The following is a 23,654-nucleotide window of genomic DNA, read 5'->3' on the forward strand; positions in this document are numbered from 1 at the left end:
TGTTCATATAAAAGTGGTTGTTTTTTTATTTTGTATAATGAGGTTTTTTTTTCCAGTTTATATCTGGAAGTTATTTTAAATAGGTAGATATGTTTCAAGACTTGACTAATAATATTGGGTAATTTTATAGAGGCTAGTGTTTTGGGTTCTATAATGAGTAGCTTTTTTGAGTCGTTTTTTTGAGTCTTTTAATATTGCTTAAAAATATCTTGTGAATGTGTTCATAATTGTTATTCTGTATTTTTCTCATTTATATTTCATTACAAGTCGATCAACATTCATTATCTCTTGTTTGAAGAAAATTGGATATTACCATCATGCTGTTCAGTTATCAGCTGAAATAAATAGAATCACAATTGAACAAAAACTCATTTAGGTATACATTTATACAACTGATTTATTTGCATGAATTCAATATTACATTAATTACAATGAAATATACAAACATTTAACATTTTTATCAAATGACCTTGTCATTTATGTCAAAAGTTATCTTTCGATTCACATATGTCAATTCAGTTCTTTGGAATACTAGTTGAAATACCCAGCATTTCTCATTTTATGACATATAACCTGCTTATTTCGTGATAAATTAATAGTATATCATACAATTTTCTATATTTACTTTACCTACTCAAGGAAATTCATATAAGGGCGGATTCATGCACCAGTCTTAAGTGGTAACTGGTAAATGCAATTTATGACAGTACATGAATCCACCCTCAATGACATTCTTTTTGTGAAATTAAATTATAGTAATACAGTTCCTTACAGATAGAGATATACTTGAACATAAACTCCAGTTTGAAAAATGAAGGGTATTCAACATATCAACAATCAACAACGTCCAACGTCAACGAATTTCTGGAGTAACAATTTATCTGACATATGACAACTACTCCGTTTTCATGTTACAGAATTCACAAGTTACTCTGAAAAATTGGCAACTCTTTGAATGGTGCATTATAAACTTCAATTATTTTCAGTGAGAGCCCAAGATTTATCTTCCATGCTGACGATGATAGCTTGTTCTATTTTCTCATGTAACCATAGAAGCATTTCTTTCTGTCCAAATATTTTTATTTGTTGTAGTCGGCCGGTATTCACATCATTCTAGAAAGTAATAAACAATTCAAAATCATGAAAATGATATAGGCTATCTGAAAAATCTACAATATATTGATGACAACCCCATTTGGAAGAGTTCGATTAATTCAATCCTTGAACAGTTGAGTTTCCAGAAACTCTTCCGATTGATTCATACATGTCATCAAATTGAGATGTAGATGGTGATATATGGAAAATAATTTTTTGTACATATCAGAAATATTGAAAAATTCTCAACAAATTACTAATGGAACTGTAAGAACAAAAAAAAAACGAATAATTGTGATGCTATTTCAAAGAAGGCTAAATCAAATGTAAGTATTTGGAAGAAATACGGGATAGGTAATATGTAGATTTCAATGTCAAACTCAGGAAAACATTGATTTGCTATCCTTGAGTTTTGTAGCACTACCACAGATTTAATCTCTGTTCTAAGATTTAGTGATATGGTACCACATAACTATAACTTTAGTTCTGTGTATAGTACACTGAAACTGATCAAAAAGTGACTTTTTTGAAAAATGTTTAATTTAACGAAGAAACGGAACGTCTACAATGTAAATATGATTTCGCTGTTTGCGAACAAAAAAGCAAATTATTAGACGGGAAAATATTTATGTTGATCAAGTATTTTCCTATTCAGAATAAGTTTTATTTCTGAAAAAGTAAAATCAATGGAGCTCCTGACACAGTCTTTCAATGAGTACGGTTTCGAAATGAAAGAGTTCCTCTATCACGAACAATATTCAAAGGTTTTCATTTTATAGTAGAAATAAGATAAAACCTTTGACAGCTCGAATGCCAAATTTACGAATAATTAGTCACTTATGGTGACGATAGAAGTTAGGCACGAGTTTTATAAATCTAGAGGTGTTGAGGTATAGTTATCGTAGATCACTGTAAATATTTTCCAAACGGTGGATGTTAAATTCACGATTGTTATAACAACGGATTTTATATGTTCGTGTAAAAGTGGTCTGTGTTTCGAGAGATGTCAAATGTCAAATTTTAATACTGCTTGTCTATGGTGTTGAAGGTGAATGATAATTTGAATTAAAAAGGGAGTATTTTTAGAAGAGAATAATTTTTTGGAAAAATATTTGTGGTTCTCTGAACAAAAATGTGAAAAACTTCTGAAGAAAGGAAGAAATAAACCCTATTGAAAACATTACAAAGATATGTAGATCACGTACAAAATTTGTTGGTCCAAACTGAACAGTGAATTATAGAAAAAAAAGAGACAGTGATTTATTTGATTCAAAGTTCATATTCTTGATATAGTAATTGTTCCGGTTGGACTTTTTGTTTCAGTCTATATTTGAAAAAAACTTCTGTGCTTGATCTACACAACTTTGAAATTAATTTTTATTGAAGTTGATCACACTCTTTCATTCATCAGAAGTTTTCCATTTTTTTTAAATAATGAAAAAGTATAAAGTACCCAATTTAACATTTTTTAAAGCACTTGGTCCTTTCACTTAGGTCACTCATTTCATTTTTCACGTACCTGTCTCATATTCAGTACCAATTCTGTAGAATTTATTTTTGGCATTGAAACTATATCGTCTAGATCTGTCGACCATTCTATCTCCCAGGGTCCCCACAGCCTGCATTTGTTAATTCGTAAAACATGCCTGGAAATGGTAATAGTTATTATTATGAAAGAAAATTAACTTTCACCGCCGGAATCACGATTAAAGAAAATGAAATCCTGGTTGGTGACCCATGGTCAAATGGAACCTAAGGTACCAAACGTTTCGTCTGCTACTGCAGCTGACATGATCAGTGGTATAACCGTTAACTGCAAGAACGAAGGGTGTACCTACCTGGAAGTCCCAGCAACCACTGACGAGCTATGTGTTATGTGTTCACTCGCATTCATAATTTAAGATACAGGTGGAAGTGATGCGTGGGGTAGCAGGTGGGCCGATAGTAGGAATGGTAGTGGGGCGAGGGCGTGATGTTCATGCAAATGCTCACTCCTGATTGGTCCGCACTTTTGCTGCCGGTGGGATGCCGATCGAAGTTGTATTCAAGAATAAATCCACCACCATTCCCATCATCAGCTCCACCTCCATCCCTAGCATCATCCGCATCACCCTCTGAAGTTATAAATACGAGTGAACACGTAGCTCGCCAGTCAGTTGCCGCTGAGATTTCGAAATATAACCTTCGTCCTCGCAGTCAGCGCACGTACCACTGATGCTGTCTGCCCCAGTAACAGACGAAACGTATGGTACTTCAGGTTTTATTCGAGTAAGGTCTACCAGCTCGGTTTTATTTTTTTATCTATTAATACTATGTACATTGCATTTTTTTCATAGGAAAAATATGTGACAGGTACTTCCAGTGCTATAGATTGTGAACTAATAAAAATCAATTCTTTGTATAATTGAAAAAGAGGCATTTTAAAAAAAAATATTTCACGTTTCTTTGAATAAAATGAATGCTTTTTACGGCGTCAGTTCGTTTTCCTACATTTGACACTCAATAAATGAATTGCGATGAATATTTCAAACTTATTGAAAATCAATGAAAATACAAAGAAAGGAATAATTTTTGAATACTTTCTGTAGGTTTTTCTTGTTATGAAATTTAACGGTATTTTCACAAATTAATGTTATTTTAAAACATTCCTCTTGTCGACTCTTGTCGGTGAATAAAGCCGATTATATAAATCATAGAGAAACTGTAATATTCTACTCGTCAAAAATAGTCATTACTCGTTCGTTGAATAATATAGATAATATATATAGATGTAACGACATCAAATTAACCAAACACAAACATTCGTTTTATAAAAAGTCACCGAATAATGCTGGCTGCCGTTTCTTCAATGGCCTACCAGAAAATATAAAAAAAGCGAGTTCCCCAACACTTTTTAAATCTCACCTGAAAGAACTCTTAGTCACAAAATGTTTTTATTCACTCGATGAATTCGAGACGTATTTATATCGACTGTAAGTGAGGTGACGACGATGTAATTGATATTGTATGCCTATTTTATATACTCAATGTATTTTACTTGGGTTGGTACTTTTACATCACTCTCATTAATTTTAACGACATGTCCCATCTTGTTTATATACTAGCTTAAGGGATCAATAAACATTTTATTTTTATTTTTTATACTGTGAATATATTTTGCTTTTGTATACTCGAGCTCTTGACATCACGTCAGTCACGATAGATGTCGCTTTTAAAAATGTCAATTGACAATTTCAAAATGATGATAGATTTGAAGTACCAATTGACAGATTTTTATATTTTGTATTGGTTTGAACTGGTTTACAGAAAACAGATGTATTCAGCAGATTTGATACTTACTCCAATGAAATTATTATTATAGACTTTCCAATTTTATCTACTGCAGCATGCGCCCAATAAGTATCATTAACGAATCTTGAATTTCCTATAGTTTCTAACAAATGGTGACCCATGGATTCATGTGTTGACAGTGGACGGAGGCCCTGAAATTGGGAATAGTATAAACACTTGATTCTTGATAATATGGAACAATGTTGTTCCTTTGAAATACCTATTGGTGCCATTATATATGAAATATAACTGTGTTCAAATATCCACCGCGGCTTCTCTGGGTTGGGGCGCATCCGAAACGTCCAGTTTTCCTGGCATTGAGGACTGCTGTGGTTTATGGCTCATTCGCATACACCTGCGGCTTAAAAAAACCCACAAGAGAAAGAATAAAGGAGTCAAATCACCCCAAGTTGGTAGTCATCTACCTATAGTGCTCGCCGTTGACAGTGATGACCTGGCCAACGTCGTTCTCAAATAAATATGGACAGATGCCGCTGCCAACCCAAATTCCACACCAACTAGTGACTTTTTGGGATGCATTGGACGCTCTTGGACACAAAAACAGGAACAACAAAAACAAAAACCAATCCCGAGGCTGGATAGAAGTGCTCACCTCAATCTAAGGCGGTGACTGGGGATGAAAAGAAATGTCCACCCCAATCTACCGCTTGCAATGAGGCTGGACATAGCAGATCACTTCATGATGATCACCTCGTGAGGCCAAAAGGAGAAAGAGAGCGAAGGAGGTAGGAGTGGCAGCAACTATAAGTGCACCCTCCTTCTCCCTCACTCAACCTTCAACGGCAAGGGCACTTCCTGCGGCGGGCGCAGGAACCTCCACTAGGGGAAGCCCAGGAAGGTTGACGAAGCCGCGCAACGACAGTACCTTCCAAAACCTTCGCGGAGGACGATGGACGATGGCCTAGGAGGACAACTTCTCGAACAGAACAACCATTTTGATGAAACAATTTTATTATTTGTACGTGCTGTTGAATGCAGACTGAATAAATGACAACTAATTTGACAGATGTAGCTCCAATAAGATGGAACCCCCTTTTGGAAGACCTTATACTACACTCTAATGAGATGATGAAGTTCATTCAATCATCATTCGTGAATGGTCTTTAGTTTGTTTCAATATAGAGACGTACCCACTTCTTGTTCACCCTGTGTAAATAATTAATATTGTGAATAGTTTCCGTTGATGTGTATTTTAGACAAATAAGTACAGTTCCCTTTCAAATTAACCCTTCATTCACTTACCAAATATTTGTTCTTGTATCTAGTGAGTCTTTGGTGGATCTTGATTGGTTCTCCTAAAATAGAGGCTCTTCTCAAGGCTTCCTGTGCTACTTCAACGCTGTCAGACTTCTCATCAGGATGCCTTGTGATTAGTGATTGCAGCGCTTTTCCGGTTGTTCTGAAGAACATTTCACCGTCACAGTTGATACCTGCTTTAAGAGAATAAATAATAAAAGCCTGAAATTTATTTGGGGGTCCTCCGCCAATTTACAACCATGAAGCTTCCACCAATATTTTTTAATGAACCGTTGCATCCGCCCTTTTTTCCAGGTATTCTTTGGAACGGTGAACTATTATTTATTTGGTCCAAAGACATCAGAACAAAAATACTGTCTCTCGACGCACATTTCTCTAACCAAGTGAGCATCATCAGAAGGTAATGAAAACCGGTGATAATGCTAAAATTATGATGAAAGCTCCCGATGATGCTAGGTTAGGTCAAAAGTGAGTGGGTCCATTTGCCCCTCCACCGCAACCCGCAAAGTTTTATTGTGGCTCACACATATTCACACGCAACCAAATAAATCCAGGTTCTTAACGAAGCCGATTAATTTGTATGGTGAGTGTTCTTCAGGTCAGATGGTAAGAGTACGGCTCTGCTAAACTCTGAAAACCGGAATCGTTCCCCGGCGGGGCAGGCAAAAAGTATATGCTCTGCCAAACAGAGGCGACCCACACTGTCTTTGAACAGTGCGAGTCTCTGCATATGATGATTCAAATGACAGTGACCTGTAATCGTAGTTCATCACTACTGTAGTCCAACAACTGTTCGGTATCAAACTTCGAAGGGAAAATTATCGTCTTGGAGTGAGCCGCTCCTGGAAGATTCTGCAGGAAGTCCGTAAATCTTCTTGCCATCCAGGTGTTCAATGTTTGTTTGGCAAAGCCTAAAGCGATACCAATGACATGTTCTGATCCAATGAAGCTGCTTGCAGCACCCTCCTTTGCAAGGGAGTCAGCAGCCTCATTGCCTTCCAGACTAGGATGGCCCGGAATCCAGACCAGAGACAATCTTTTGATCCTTCCTATCGAGAAGAGTCGTTTTGGGTAATTTACTACCAATTTAGACATTGCCTGGTAGGAGTCAAGAGCTTCCAAAGCTGCTTGACTGTTTAAGACTATTTTTATTGACTTGTGTATGAGGTTGGATTCTTTCACTCTCTCCGCACACAATTCAATAGCGCAAATTTCCGCTTGAGATACAGTCGCATAGGTTCCTAGACAGGTTGATATCTCTGTCATGGGTCTGCGACTAAAAACACCTGCACCACAAACTGAAGCTGTTTTTGATCCATCTGTGAACCAACAACTATCTGCTCTTACTATTTCCTTCTCCCGGAGGATCCAGTTCTCTCTACTAGGGAACAGTACTTTAAAAGGCAGTTCGATGATGCTAACTTGATTAACGAAACGCACTTTGAGAGAACATTTTTTCGTTCTGGTGTGAGAAAATGTGTTTTCTTGAAATTGATTTTACTATAGAGGTGAAATCAAATTTCTTCCAGTTTAACTAAACAGTGTTAGGCTATGTATCTTTCATGAATAGTCAACATAGACCTATTTGATCGTTATATTTCAATATGATATGAAGCTGAAACTAATTTAGTCATATTCTATGAAATACAAATGATCGATTTTGTTGTCTCAAACCGTTTTTATCATTGAAGAAAGCATGTTTTGAATTGAGTTTTCAAGTTGGCTGGATGAACGACTAACTAATTTGACAAATGTATTTCATCAGTTCGGACTTTCATTGTCTAATATAATATGAATTGATTTGAAATCCCTGTGAAAAATTGAAAAGATTAACCGAAAAAAAATAACAATTTTTACTAAACAAAAAACTGAAATTACAAAGAAATAACAACAACCATCACTTTCACAATGGAAACGGAAATCCACAACGAATTGCCTTTCTTAGACGTATTCGTGAAGAGGACCGACACTAAATGGGAAACATATGTATATCGAAAACCCACTCACACAGGACAGTATCTGAATCAGAAATCCAACCACCATCAATCGACTAAGAGAGTTATCATCAAGACTCTACTAGACCGTGCTTTCGGACTCTGTAATACAAAAGAAGGTCTCGAAAAGGAACTAGGCATCATCAAAAATGACCTTCAACGGAATGGTTACACCAGAGTGATGGTAGAACGGGCTTTAGCTAGAAGACAGCAAGAGCTCCACAAGAAAGAGAAGCCGCCACAATTGGTTCTTGTACTTTCTTACATCAGAGGATTATCGGAAAGGATAGGAAGCATTGGGTCCAAGTATGAGATCAGGACTTGCTTCAGATCTGGGAACAGTATCTGTAGCAGCCTCACGAAAACCAGGCCACCAAACGCGGACTGCGTTTCCATGAATCGCATTTACCGGATACCCCGCGAGTGCGGAGAATCATACATCGGTGAATCTAAGAGGCTATTGAAATTTCGCATTACTGAGCACAAGAAACACACACAGCAAATCCGGAATAGCAGACCATGTTTGGACTCATCAACATAACATCAAGTGGGCTCAAGCTGAAATCATCCACAAGGAGGAACACTGGTTTAGGAGAAAATTTAAAGAAGCCGCGTATATGTTGTCTAACAACGCATTTAGCCGCTAGCGTAGAGATACGTAACATATGGAAACCTCTAATTAAGCGAAAAACGACCAACTCCCGCCAATATTGATTTCGAAAGTTGACAGGTCAGGTAGGTAAGTAACACAAATTTGTGGCTTGAGAGGTAGGTGTCTGTGACGCATTCGAGGGTGACGTTTACCCACCCAGGTAATCCTAGCTATCGGATGTTCGAAGTACCAGATTCTCATTTAATCACCGTAGTAAACTCGCCAAACGAAGGCGTTTGTAAGCACTATACCTGATAATAAACTTTCCTGAAAGTTCCATGTTGATAGTGTCAAACTGAAGATCTGTAAACATATATATTTACTTCGTCGGTTAAAACAAACAGTCTCTCTTGATGTTCTCAAGCTTCTATACCACAGTTCATTTCAGTCGGTAATTTCCTATGGTGTTGAATAGTGGGGATTATCAGGTAAAGCTGATGAAGTTTTTGTTATTCAGATAAAGGTAATCAGAATTCTGGCTGGTGCATCTTTAAGTGAACACTGCAGGCCATTATTCATTCGTTATAGTTTATTAACAATGCCTAGTTTGTATATCTACCAAATACTGAATATATATATATATATATATATATATATATATATATATATATATATATATATATATATATATATATATATATATATATATATATATATATATATATATATATATATATATATATCAATATCTTCAAAAGGCGACTCAAGATTTTTCTATTGCAAAAAGCATACTACTCTGTGGATGACATTCTCCTTGATTCTTAATATGGATTGTAGCTTATTAAATTTTTCTTTTTTTTTATGTTTTATATTGACTCTTTTATGTTTTTTATGTATGTTTTATGTTTCATATTGACTCTTTTATTTTTTTTATGCTCGTTTGACCTGTTGAATCAGCCAGTATTTTATGACTATTTTATTTTTTTTTCCTGTCTAATGTGATTGTAGAGGAAAACTGATTCAATAAATGTATGATTGATACATTAGATTCAGCCATGGAGGGCTTCTGTGCTTCTGATTCGGGTAAATCATCGTTTGGGCTTGAGCATTAGCTGACATCCTCGAAAAAAATTTCTCTCCTAATGCATTTTATTCGTCTGCTGCACAAAGAAGATTCATTACCTATCCTGCTTTCTGGCTGCACTGCCTGGCTGTTAGTGATTGATACTGAGTGAGTCATACATTATTTTGGTACGGACACACACACACACACACACACACACTTTAGAGCATAATATACTCGTAGTAGTCATACAATGAACCATTTTATAATTTGTAAGAGTTGTGAACTGAAATCGTCACCTACATGTTGAATGATCTAAATGACAAATATTTACCATTCTGGTTTTTGACAATGAGTTGACTGAGAGCATTAGGAACCCCCGTTGCAAAATTTCTGCTGGAAATCGTTATAGCCTTCGGCACTATTTCAGACTTATGGTAGGAACCATGACGTCTTATCCTTTGGATGTTTTCGATGTTTTGATTAGCAAAAATATCTACAACGCAAGCTTCGACCGCGACAGGGGACATGTTGATGTGGCCCAAGAGACATCTAGAGCCGTACAGGAGGAAACTCGCCATTTTTTCTGACTCAAATTCTTCAACCTGAAAAAGATGGAAGGTAGTTAACTTTCAAAGACCTCTGGCAGTTTTGAAGGTGAAATTTAGATTTTTGGACACCAAAAAAATTGGACTCATGTTGCAACAGCTATGAATCACGTCAAACATTTGTTGCTTGAAACTTCAGTTGAATATATTTTGTTGTTAGAAAATTTGCAAAAAAAACACAAAAATTGGAACAAGGTAACACCTAGTTCTCAATGAATTTGCAATAAATGTGATGTGCTCACCTACATGTTTTCCTAAGTGCAAAGTATACATGTGAAAAGTTTGCTGTCTACAGACTCTGGTCATGATTTACCAAACAAACTACAAACATGGAATCAATTGTGGACAGCATAGCCTAAATGACAGAAATCTATCTTGCCGATTAGCATATGAATTTCTAATTATATTTTATAAAGCAACGAAAAAATTACCTGTGAAAGTGTCATTTAGTATCGTGAAGAATTGGGCTACTTTCACTTTGTTCATTATAACGAAATTGGCACCTATCTTGCAGAATATTGACGGAAGAAAATAAAAGAAAATTCTTCAGAAAACAATCTCAAAGAAACACTTCAGCGAAATGGGGTATGACGGAGCCGGCTAGAAATCGCCATTAGTTCGGCGTTTTTTTCTGAGAAGTATAAAAGTGACTTCTATGCATGATCTACACATCATTGTAAAGAGTTAATTCTGATATCAATTGCTTTTCTCCTTCTTTTGTGGTTCAGACGCTTTACCGACAATCGCATATATCTCGTGACGTCATACTAGCTTCCGACAAACGTGCAGTTTGAAAGACGTCTATCTTGGTATCGGTAAATGCTATCGATTTTAAATTTTTGGTATTATATTCTAGATGACAAGCGCTATAACACTATTTGAAAAATGCACCAATTTCTATTTTATTGTGTATGTAATTTTTATGAACAGGAGTAAGTTCGAGATTGTGTCGATTTTTCGACTTTTGAGTGGGCGTTTCTCCAAAAGTAGAATAGAGCGCCAAGTTTTGATGCCAGGCTCATTGTTAGTGGTAAATATACGTTAGTTCACTAATTTTTCTCAACTATGAAGACACCGAAAGACAAATTTCACATCACACAAACATCTCAACAAAAACCAATATAGTATGCAATGATTCAGGTTAAAAAAGGAAGCGGATCAAAAAGTGATCCTTTCATCACTCACAAATTTCAGTCTTCATCGCAATACATTTCAAATATTCCATAAATTACCTCAATTGCTGGCTGGATCGCAAAAGTATTGACCAAAACTTGCAGGCCTAAGACATGTGAATAATACTGTTGTAAAAATTGTGCGGAAGCTTGATCAACCAAATTCAAAATTGATTTCCACAAAGTTTCACTGATTTCCACTTGTTCTATCGAAGGAATCCTGGAAAAGAATAAATCTGCTAGACCTAACAAATCACATTCCATAACTGTCTAAATAGACAGGACAGAATTTATATGAAAATACTGTTTCTGGAATTGGTGCCACAAGAATTTGAACACGGAGAGAGGGTTTCAAAAATGTGTATCAAATTTGAAAGTAATTGAATCATTGAGGTTTGGATCCATGATGTTTCTGTGCTTCCAAATGATTAAGTATGTATATAATTTATTCTGAAGTGTAATCTATGATGAATAAAACATTATTATTACCATTTCTTTCATTCCAAAGACTGGTCGGTCCTTGTAACCGAAACCCCGATACATTCGAGAGGGCTCACCAGCATTATCAACCAATTACCACTCACCATACTGTGGGTTAACTGATCATTGGGTCCGAAAATCCGAGAATCATGTGCTCTGAGCAGATGCAATGAGTCAGAAATGATATCCTTCTGAATTTGTCCGACCAAGATTTCTGCCTTAGTATGGCAAACTGGCATGATCTTGATATTCGAGGTTAGAAGACCACCAAGGACTGCATCTCAAAAGGGTGGTCTGAATAGAGTCGAAGCGGAGTTCGAAGAGATACTCTTGATATTGAATCCATTTTTCTTCTCTTATCGGACGATATTTGTCTCGCCCAGAGCTGAAAACTCCACGTCTTGCTCTGATGGTCGAGAACTACTTTAGACTCATCATTTCACCAAGGACCTCAATAATCAGAACCACCATTTATCATAATTTTTTTTTAAAGAGGGTAAGCTGGTCAGACCCTGTTCTCGAAGCTTCGGCACAGATGAGAGAGTGCGCCAGCATTATCAACCAATGACCAATGAGAAGACATCGTTCCACCAAGGATTCAACTAGTCAGAACAACCACTAGAACATAGTGGTATGGATAGAGTCTGTGGAGTTCGAGTATCTCCTCCTCTTTTGGACGATATTCTTCCCACCAGAAGCTGAAAACTTCTCGACAAATATCGTCTAACTCTGATAGTCGAGAAGAACTATATCAAGCTTAATACCTTGTTTGAGCCTGAGGGTGTGAAATGAATAGTTTCAATAAATTTGTCTCTTCTCATTCTCTACAATGGATTCAATATCCTCCAGAGCGTAGGGCAACACCGGTGTCTCGTCAAGACTGTGAAAGTGCCGTAGATGGTAATAAGTCGCCTTATGTTGATGGATATAGGCTGAGATTACATCTAGTGAATATGCTGAGCGAATGCATAGGTGTCACAGACACCTCGTGGCAGGCCTGCACCTTGTGTCCGAAACCTCTATAGCCGCGTCTGCGGTAAACCAAGGTGTTATATACACCATCCTAGTAGGCCTCAACCATTTTGTCAGGCCATGATGAACCTCTTAGTTTTCGACTTCAGTATACTCGATCTGAAGAAAGCAAAGGTCTGGTGCTTCAATAAACCGACGTTTTCAGGACGACCATGTGTTTTGGCTCATCCTAGTGTAGACACAGAAATAAAGTGATCTCTGCTGTTTTTATGTGGGCCTTTCGCTGAACGGGCTCCAAGTCGGTGACAGAGTTGTGATTACCTCTTTAGTGGCGAAAACTAAATCGAGTTCATCAACTGCTTAAGTGGAGGAATATGCAGATACGAATTCCTGATGAGATGGGATACAAACTCTTATGGAGATGCATGCTTTTTTGGTCCTCACGTGGAGTTGATACAGCTTCTCTTGAGTCCTTTTACTACTCCAAACGAGTAGAGTAAGATTGGAAAGGCAAGCATATTCGTAGCAGCAACTTTGTTCTTTCTCGACAGTTCCGATGACCAGATCTGTCAAAGTTTGTGCTGATACTTGCCGCGGAAAGTTCTCCACTGCTGTTACCTCTTGTGAGTGACGTTGTTTCACCCCGAAGTAAGTACGGGTCTCTCCGTCCAGATGGCGCAGAATGCGTCCATCTACGAGCTGCACAACCTCTCCGCAATCCCCGCTTCGTTCTATTTTGAGATGGACCGTTGCACATTTCATTAGTAATGCAAATTGACACCTTAGATTTCTTGACTGTTTTCTAATCGAATTGGTGATTCATTATAATGTGCGAGATATGGATTAAAAAAATTATAATAAGTAAATGAATTTTTTGCGCGACTCACTTATGGTGAACACCTTCTAGTGGCATGTAGGGAGACATATTGTAGGGGAAAAGATAGTCCAGCACTTTGAAAGCCTGAGATTTTTTCCCGGCCAGACCCATTTGTATTTTATTTGAAATATTCAGCTGTACATTAAAACCGGTCAGTGTTAAGTACTCTATGACGCTTCTGCTACTCTGTGATGTATCCTGAAACAAACAACCCACAAATAATTATAGAAGACTGCGACATTAGCGACTTACGTTATATCTGGCAGTGATTGGTTTATGAACGGACTTGACTTCATTGACGTATGACCCACTTCCTTCATCAGAAAATTTCCTAATGTTTACCAGCATACCGAAAATCTTTAAAAACAAGTCGTTCTCGATGTTGAGGAAAAAGCTCCCGAGTCTAAACTTGATGTGCCTATAAATATTTGAATCTTTGGAGGATATTTTCGAAATCGAAACTTCGGCGAAAGGAGCAACCTCCTTCAGTGTTTGGGATGTGATAGGATGAAGAACTATGTTGCTACTTTGTTTGTTGTCGATCTGGAAAGACTGCAGTCTCAAATTGTAATACTGATAGTTTTGCGACTTTCTGAAATGGAAATACACGGCGGGGTGGTAGGTTCTTCGTAGTTCTGCGAAAAAAGGTTTGAGCATGAACATTTTTTCGAAATCTATATGCACATATTCCTTGAGCTGGCATTTCTTGTAATGCAATCGGTATTTGTCTTCAATCCAAGACGCTAACTCCAAAGTTAACGTTTTCCACTTCTGCCCAACATTAACTTCCCAAATAGCGGGCGTATCTGCCAGACTGACGTATACGTGTTCTCTCGTGTCATTTTCCGACGTGAAAATTGACATTCCCACTCCTGATAGGGCAACCAAGGTTTCCAGGTGGCAGCGTTCTTGGAAAAATTTCAGAGCTCCGTTGTAGATTCTAAGATCTTGAGTGAGAAGCAGAGTTTTCTGCAGACCGTCACGGTAACACAACCAGTAGATGGTGATTTTGTCTTTGTGCACTTTTTTGTTGAGGTTTGGCTGGGTGCTGTCGGAACTGTCTGAATCTTCACTGCTGGAAGATTCCACAATACTAGTTGTGGGAGTTACGCTGTGCATCCTTATTTTTTCTTCACCATAGCTGAAAAATGTCATAACGATAATGAAATGAAAGTAGTTGGAGGTGAACCTACATAAAAAATATTTATCAAGAAAAAGAAGCCGAAAACTAACTTATAACTAAAGACGTTTGTTTGAAAGTGGTTTACAATGGTGAATTTCACTTCGGACTTCCATTGTCTAATGCAGGGGTCGCCAAGTAGTTTTGGGTGGCGTCCGGATACCTACTGTGAAAAAATTTTAACGAGGTCCAGAAAAAACAACGGATAATAATTAGGTGCTACCTATGTATTATTTTGATTTCAAATCAATTTCTGAATTATAAAACACCTAAAATTAATGTGATAAACTACACTGACGGACTTGAGCCAGTTTTTTATAGTTTAGTTCTCGATAGGGACAGCAAATTCAAGTGTGTTTTCTAGGTGGGCGTCCGTTAATCGAGAACGATATATGTTTTCCAAAAAAATCAATTTTGAGTACGTATGTTGAGCCAAACATAGTGGCCAAATTTATAGCTAGGTTCTTGCAATTTTCATGTTTGGCCCAAAATTCCTCAGTGAATACCGTTTTATACATTTGCAAAGACATATCTTCTTGCGAATCAATTATCTCTATTTGAAGTGATGGTTTTGACAGATTCAACAACTTGTCAGCCAAATATGACCATTCTGCCACAACATCAACTAATTCGCACAAATATACACAGGCTAGATAAGAAATTGATCAAACCATATTAGTTATAGGTACTGGTAAGTAAAACAGGTTAACTAGGCAACTTATTGATGTGAAATAAGTAATAAGTTGAATTATATGTGACTCAAAAATATTATTTTAATTATTAATATCTACGTATTAATTTATATTTGGTATACAACACATTACAATATTTGATGGTCCGAGGTTCGACCTTTTTGAGGACCGCGGTCCTCAAAAAGGTCTAAATGAAAAGCTAACAAATCAATTATATTGTGGGTTTACCAATAATCGACTACACTGAACAATAATCAAACTCAACTTTATTTCACTTTTAATACAAAAACACTTCGAAATTAAACTTCAACCATTATTCAAACGTCTATCGCTTTATTAGATCGCTCCGTTTACCGCACTGTCACTTCCACTTGACTGTCTCGATAGGCGAGTGGATCGTGTTAATATTTGCCAATCTAAGGCCGTAGAAAATTCGTTGGAATTCCATGGAAGTCGGTGGCATTATTCTCGCCACATCTAAACCGGCAGCGAACATCGAACATTCGCGAAAAGTCTATCTGACTGGGCGCGCTCTTAGCCACGTCACAATTGGTTTATGGCTACCAGTGGCGGTTGGCGTTATTTTTTTTAGGGCATGCTAGGGCATTTTAGAAAAATAAAAATTGTATGATTAAAAAAAAGAAATGAAAAGAATCGAAAAGAATTTAAACCAAGATCCACAATCGTCTTCGTATGATGACTGGATAATTTCTTCGAGACACTATTTATGGGTCGTTCGAATGCTTTCACCTATCCCTTCTTCCCTCTCTCCGCTTTACTGGTTACAGGTTTCCATATGTTGGACAACATATATGCAGCTCTTTTGAACTTCTTCTTGAACCAGTGTTCCTCCCTTTGGATGATCTCAGCTTGGGACCACTTGATGTTATATTGATGGGTCCAAACCTGCTCTGCTATTCCCGATTTGATGGTTTCTCGTCGCTGTGTGTTTCTCTTGTGCTCGGCAATGCGGATCTTCAATGGCCGATATAGGATTTGTCGCACTCACAGAGTATCTGGTTAATGCAATTCTTGGAATCACAGTTCGCATTTGGTGGCTTGGTTTTCGTGAGGCTGCTAAGGATGGTGGTACTGGATCTGAACTAGGTTTCGATGTTGTACTTGGACCCAATTCTTTTCATCCTTTCCAACAATTCTCTTATGTCAGGAAGGGCAAGCACTGGTTGTAACGGCTGTCTTCTAACCAAAGTCTGTTTCACCATCACTTTAGAGTAAACATTTCATTGAAGATATCAGAGCCCGAAAGTAATATCCACTAGAGCCTTTATGATTCCTCTTCTAGTAGATTCATGGTGGTTGGATTCGTGATTCAGATACTGTCCTGTGTGAATGGGTTTTTGATATAGAGATGTTTCCCACTTAGTGTCGGTCCTCTTCACCAGTACGTCTAAGAATGGTAATTCGTTGTGGACTTCCTTCTCCATCGTGAAGGGGATGAAAGGTTTTACGCTGTTAATGGTCGCCGCCTTCGGATAGCGTCCTCTGTATGATTTGGAGTGCTCCTCCGACAGGAACGTTGATGTGAAAGCTTTCCAAGTCTAAACTGATGAATTGATTTTGCTCCGTGACTTCGATTGCTCCTAGTAATTCGACAAAATGCCTTGAATTCCTCACAAAAGATGAAGTTTTTCCTTGTAGTGGTTGTATAATCGGAAATTAAAATCTGGCAAGTTTTGAGTAGCTGAATCCCTGGAACTATGATAGGTCTGAGCGGAACACCCTTCTTGTGGATTTTCGGTAGCCTATAGAGTTGAGGGGGCTTACTGTGGTGCGATATTAGCGATCTTCCCTTTTTCGAAAACTGAAGAGCATTCATTTTGTTCTGATTGTCTATAAATTATGTGAAAATCGACCAAGATGTTATGGAATGAATGATGGATCTGAGGATAGTTCTTTACAGCACGAGTTCACGTTTCAAATACACATATCAATGATTCTAAGACTTACCCATCTTTCGTTATGTCTACTGAAAACCCCGTTCCTTTGTTATTATATACATTCCACACCAATTGCCTGGGCCTGGTTGGATCATCCCAAGTATACAGCAGAGAATGATATGGATTCAACAGCGTCACAGGACTCAGATCTTGTTGTTGAATTTTCAAAAATAGGTCTGCACAGTAGTTTTTCACCATTACTGGTGCATCTCCATACTTGTAATCATTGAAAGATATCCTGAATGAGTCATTGATACCACCAGTGATTTCCACTGTCAAGGCACCCTAGAAAGTAATAAAATTGATGTTCAACATGACTTGTTCGAGAATATTTCGATGGATTTTCCAAATAACGAATATTGCTGCCAAAATGAAGGTTGCACAAGAGTGTAACGCTTGGCATAAAAGCCTTTAACGTCAAGATTATTTGGTTCACAAGAAATCGCATACACAGTACATTCAGTGGAATTTGAAGATGCTGGAAATGTTCTTAGTCTTTGCCCGAGTTTTTATATTACGTAGAAACCATTTTTCCATTCAGATTATTAAAATAAATACTAACCTATTGAGTAGATAATACTGATCATTTTGATTTCATTAATCTGATGAAAAACGAATCAAAAACGTTAATTTAACACACCAACCTAATGGTGGAAACTTATCAAGTGGTTAGGGGAGGTTTCTCAATTTAAAATTTATGGAAACGACTATAATTTTGAGAGAGGAAACAGTTGATCTTTTCTACCAAGGAAAAATGAGTAAGTCGACAGTTTCAGGAGGGAAATTGAAAAAAAAAAGAATTAACTTAGCTTTTGCTGTTTGTCTTGAAGTTTGTACATCGAGCCGAACTCAGCTCTGGAGATTACGAACTTGAATTGGTAATAAAATGTATTCAAAAAAGACTAATGTTTATTACTTTAGTGCCAACTACTGGTGCATATTCCTTCACGCATTATACAATACTAACCCCTTTATCGATTCTCAAAACCGTTCTGTGTTGACTCGATATGAAGAACGATTGGGAAATTAATTTGCTGTCTCTGTACTTCACATACATCTCCATAGTTGACGTCTCTGGCCAGAAGATCACCGTTTGATAAGGCCCTAAATCGACCCACAGGTCAGTTTTCTCATTATGTTCCATAAACCTTAAAGACATTTATTGTTGACATGCAAACTAGTCATTAACTTCCATGAAATGTTTACCTCAGTGGTCTGTTGGTGTTGTTGGTCACCAAGAAACTTGGAAGGATCGTAACGATTTTCGTCAACCTTGGACAAATACTAGAAAGCCGTGTGTTCAAGAAAAACATGTATTTTTTCTTCCTTTCCACATCTTTGCAAATAATTAGACCAGTAGTACCCGCGCATTCTAGGCCGAACTCATTGGACCAGTTGGACTCGTACACCCGAACACTGAGAGTTTGTTTCCCGTGTCTCTTGTAGGTGAAGAGCAAGATGTCTTCGTTGACGCAATTGTATAGGGAATTTGATGCCGTCGCCTGAAAACCAAAAAGTATAGTAGCTTGAGTTACAATAAATATAAAAAATGTCATTAGGAAGCTGAAATTTTAGTTTTCAGTGCTTCTTCAAAGGCGTCGGTGGTTGTTAGTATTGCTTACTACATGGTCCTCCAGTACTATAAATCATTTGTCAGTTTGATGATGAAATAATTTTTCATTTGTAAGAGAAACAGTTTCAATAATGAAAATAGTATTTTTGATCAAAATACCTGATGATACTCATAGCCAAGTAATATAAAAGGACCAAATAAGAAAAAAAACTAGAAGCGAAAATCTAAGAATTTTTTACCATCTGTGATTAATGCACCATCCATATAAGTGGTAATAAAGTAAAAGTAATTTTGGAAAACCACAAGATTATAAATTGTGGCTGAACTGACACGTCATTATGAATTTTCATAAAATAGTGTAGGTACACCAACTGAATATCACCTATATTTCGATATACCTGCAGGGATATTTCCAAACTAACCTTGATTTGTAAAGGTAGTCCGGTTTTATTCACGATCCAGTAAGGCGTATAGAAGAAGAGGTTACAACTGCACTCTCTATCGCTTTTCACGTTCACCGCCAAGTTAGTCACTTCTTCTTTGTTCTCGGTGCTCAAAACAATTATTTTCTCCTCAAGATGCTGAGTTAAGTTTAGATTGCCAGTCCATGTGGTTGAGTTGTGCTTGACCCTAATCAAAACCCTTTGGTCTTTAGAGAAATCGAAGGAATAGACACTGTTTTTCTCTCCTGGTTCGACTTTAATCACTTGTTTGAGGCCGATGTTGAGAACTTCAAGAGTATATGGTAAAAAGTTATAAATTATCAGGGGTGGTAAGAGGTATATTATGTAGTTTGGTATGGAGTGTGTTTGTAAATTCTTTGTTTCTATGTTGCGCCTCAACATCACTCTCAAGGAGAAAATTTCCACGTTCGAATTTGATTTTGGCTTGCAATGGAGATCGTGGGCACTGTCCATTTCTGTCGCAAGGTCTTTCCACCATATTCCCGAGTCTGAAGCATAATGACCCCTGAAAAATAAAACATATATACTTGAAGAGGAGCCCATTGTATTACAGTATGAAATTTCAAGGATAGTGGAACCCTATTTCCAAAATCATTCACCATCAGTCTCAACACAATAGGTAACTTGGTTGTTAGTTACAAAGAACAGACGTACGAACAGAAAAAAAGGTCTCCTGAGTTCGTGAACCTAAAATGGAATACCAGTGTACAAGTGAAACCAATTTTAAATGTTGTTACAGTATTATTATTGACAACGCATACAAGCTCAGCTTTGGGAATATAGGTAAAATGAGAAATGGTACCAAAAAAATGAGCTTGGAGCGGATCCAGTAGATATGGTGAATACAAGAGCGAATATCTCAGACGAGGTGGTGGAGAGCAAATAATTAAGGTATGGAAACATGAAATGAAAATGGAAGAGAATAAGAAAGGAGACAAGAAGAACGGATAGAACAGCAAAAAACTAAAGACATTGTTAAAACAAATGGAGCAGAAAGAAGTAAAAAGAACCAAAAGAACAAGAAGGTGAAAGAGAAGATGAACAGGAAGAGTTGCTGAGATACATTTCGCAACAAGAAGCACAAATAAATAGTGATCAAGAGAAATAAGAGAACATTTTAACATGACAGCTGATGTGTAGTGGTGTATAGAGTTTTAGCGGCAGAGTTTGTGAGATTAAAAAGTAGTTCGAAGAAATTGCTCAATCCACTTGGATTGAAGAAAACAGCCTTACCAACAGAAATCAGATCACCAGGTAAAACTCTGATGTCTTTAATTCTCGATGGTCAGTCATGGACGAAAAAAAAACCACGTCATTAGTGCTAGAACTGCGACGTCTGTTATTGGAAATATTTTTCATAACTTTGCGGACAGCAACCAAAATGGATCACATCACTTGGTTTACCACAACTAACTCAGGTGCAGGAGACCTTGCGGGGCTATGCGACAGATAGGCATGATACTTTACTAAAGATCTTGAAAACAAGTGGAGTCTGTACGGAATCGCTGCAGCTTTGTCAATCATATCTCAACAATCGTACACAAAGCGTTAAATTGGGACATCAATTATCTGCAGCTAGAAATGTTACCTTGGGAGTATCTCTGGGCTCAGTTCTGGGACCACTGTTTTCACTTTATACTAGCCAATTTCACAAACATGTTGAACATTGTAAAATACACATGTATGCTGATGACATTCAGCTATACCTCCCTTTCAAAGTTGATGACCTGAACAACGCTGCTAGAAAGTTGAACAATGACTTAGAAACTATATCAAACGTGAATTTCACTAGTTCGGACTTCCATTGTGTAGTATATAAAATGATTTGAAATCCCTGAAACAACTGAAAAGAAGAATTGAAAATGAATAGTTGAAAATAACAATTATATTAACCAAAATAAACCTGAAGTGAAATAATAGTGAAATAAAATACAAGTAAAAATAGAACAATTGAATAAATAAAAATAAAGAAATGAAAAAAGAAAATAAAAATAAAAAGTGAAGAGATTCCAAGTCACGTTAGTTCACGACGTTTCGATTGTTAGTATCTACAATAGTCTTCGGGTGATGACTGGACTGATTCCTCCGAGAGATGACTATTTATAGGTCGTTCGAGTACTTTCACTTATCCCCGCTTTCCATTTTCCGCTTCACTGGTTCCGTGGGAGATGACCGTTTTGGCGGGAGTTGGCCATTTTTCGCTTGATGATGGGTTTCCATATGTTGCGTATTTCTACGCTGGCTTGGCTGAATACGTTGTTGGATAACATGTATGCGGCTTCCTTGAATTTTCTCCTAAACCAATGTTCCTCTCTGAGCAAGATCTCAGCTTGGGACCACTCGATATTGTGTTGATGGGTCCAAACATGGTGTGCTATTCCTGATTTGTTGGTTTCCCCTCGCTGTGTGTGTTTCTTGTGCTCGGCAATGCGAACATTCAATGGCGTCTTAGTTTCACCAATATAGGATTTTCCGCACTCACAGGGTATCCGGTAAATGCAATTCTTGGAATCGCAGTCCGCGTTTGGTGGCCTGGTTTTCGTGAGGCTGCTACGGATAGTGTTACCGGATCTGAAGGAGGTTCTGATGTTGTATTTGGAACCAATTCTTCTTATCCTCTCCGATAATCCTCTGATATAGGGAAGTGCAAGCACTGGTTGTGACGACTTCTCTTCCTTGCGAGGCTCCTGCTGTCTTCTAGCCAAAGTCTTTTCTACCATCGCTTTGGAGTAGCCATTCCGTTGAAGATCATTTTTGATGATGTCTAGTTCCTTCTCGAGACCTTCCTTCGTATTACAGAGCCCAAAAGCACGGTCTAATAGAGTCTTGATGATTCCTTCTTTAGTCGATTGATGGTGGTTGGATTCGTGGTTCAGATACTGTCCCGTATGAGTGGGTTTTCGGTATACAGATGTTTCCCACTTAGTGTCGGTCCTCTTCACCAAAACGTCTAAGAATGGCAATTCGTTGTGGACTTCCTTCTCCATTGTGAAATTGATGGAAGGTCTCACGCTGTTGATGTGTTTCAGGAAGGCGTCTAGTTCAATATTCCCATGGTTCCATATTATGAAGGTGTCGTCAACATATCTCAACCAGACTCGAGGTTTCTTGTGGGCTTCTTCAATGGCTAGAGTTTCAAACCACTCCATATATGTTGGCTATGACTGGTGAAAGTGGCGATTCCATTGGCAGTCCCTCATCTTGTGTAAAGAATTCGTCCTTCAGTTGGAAATAACAGTTTCGTACACAGCATCCTAGTAATTCCATGATTACTTCTATAGGTAGATTCGTTCTCTCTTTCAGGTTCCCGTCTTCGGATAGCTTTCTTTGTATGATTTGGAGTGCTTCTTCGACCGGAACGTTGGTGTTATACAGAAATCTGCCTTATTTATATCGTAAAATAACATTCAGGACAGACGTACACAACGTAAATTTGAGAAACAAAAATGTAATCACATGTCCACAATACAAGACCTCAGTTTTCCAGAGAAGTTTTTCGTATTCGATTATTCATCTTTATAATTCTATTTCCGATTCGCTAAAACACCATAGTAATTTTTATAAATTCAAAAAAGAGCTTAAAAGTTTTCTGTAAGTTAACACATCCTGATGCATTTTTCTTTCGTATACCCCTTTTTTTATAATATGTGTTTTTAACAAGTAGTCATTTTTGTTATCTCCCATATAAATTTTTTGTTTTCTTTTTCATTCTGTTGGTGGTGAATATTCAGGAAAGGAACAAATGCCAAAAACTGGGTTATATAAATTTAGGTTTTAGGATTAGTTAGGTTAGTCTTTAAGTTATATTATGAATATTCAAAATAGCAAGGGTTGAGTGGTAGAGCACCTTGGGGTGAATTTCCCCTTGGGATTTCTGAGTAACAAGACGAATATCATGTAACATTTTATTTTTCATTGGAAATAAATACATTATTATCATTATTATTATTATTATATCGAAAGGATAATTGATGTGGCCTTTCTAAGAGACCTTCTTGAGCAGACTAGAGTAGATGCCTTCGTCGAAGACTCAAAGAATACCGAGTTACAATGAGTCCTCAGCTAATAAGAGACATGCAAGTTCAAACATTTTTTGGGAAAAAAACGTGTGTTGCTACAACTGCGGAAGTTTGAGGCATCTGCAAATGGACTATTGGAAATGATCAAAGGCTTGCGGTTATACGCAGATGAGAACCATCAAATGAATAGAAACCACACAGATGTGAGAGTATTCACTTTTCCATGATAATAATTTTACAATTTTCAAAACACAAGGAAATGTCTTGGAATGTCATGCAATAGTTGATAATATAGTGACATTTTGAA

At 37.3% G+C, this 23,654-nt stretch overlaps 1 protein-coding gene across 1 annotated transcript in view; it reads right to left on the reverse strand.

Annotated features, from left to right (window-relative positions):
- Positions 1-377: 377 nt before the first annotated feature.
- LOC111514751 (intermembrane lipid transfer protein VPS13A) overlaps positions 378-23,654 on the reverse strand; it is a 46,352-nt gene continuing 23,075 nt past the window's right edge. The window contains exons 24-35 of the mRNA XM_074177410.1: positions 19,287-19,833; positions 18,498-18,793; positions 18,259-18,439; positions 17,302-17,576; positions 13,714-14,602; positions 13,472-13,659; positions 11,193-11,352; positions 9,687-9,957; positions 5,689-5,879; positions 4,435-4,577; positions 2,615-2,741; positions 378-1,113 (exon numbers count right to left, since the gene is read on the reverse strand). Coding sequence (XP_074033511.1) covers positions 973-1,113; positions 2,615-2,741; positions 4,435-4,577; positions 5,689-5,879; positions 9,687-9,957; positions 11,193-11,352; positions 13,472-13,659; positions 13,714-14,602; positions 17,302-17,576; positions 18,259-18,439; positions 18,498-18,793; positions 19,287-19,833 — 3,409 coding nt within the window. The 3' untranslated portion in view covers positions 378-972. The remainder of the gene's footprint in view (positions 1,114-2,614; positions 2,742-4,434; positions 4,578-5,688; positions 5,880-9,686; positions 9,958-11,192; positions 11,353-13,471; positions 13,660-13,713; positions 14,603-17,301; positions 17,577-18,258; positions 18,440-18,497; positions 18,794-19,286; positions 19,834-23,654) is intronic.

The sequence above is a fragment of the Leptinotarsa decemlineata genome, unplaced genomic scaffold, assembly GCF_025532065.1.
Source record: "Leptinotarsa decemlineata unplaced genomic scaffold, Ldec_3_MD MMD2_tig00002974_RagTag_RagTag, whole genome shotgun sequence".
Lineage (NCBI taxonomy): Eukaryota > Metazoa > Arthropoda > Insecta > Coleoptera > Chrysomelidae > Leptinotarsa > Leptinotarsa decemlineata.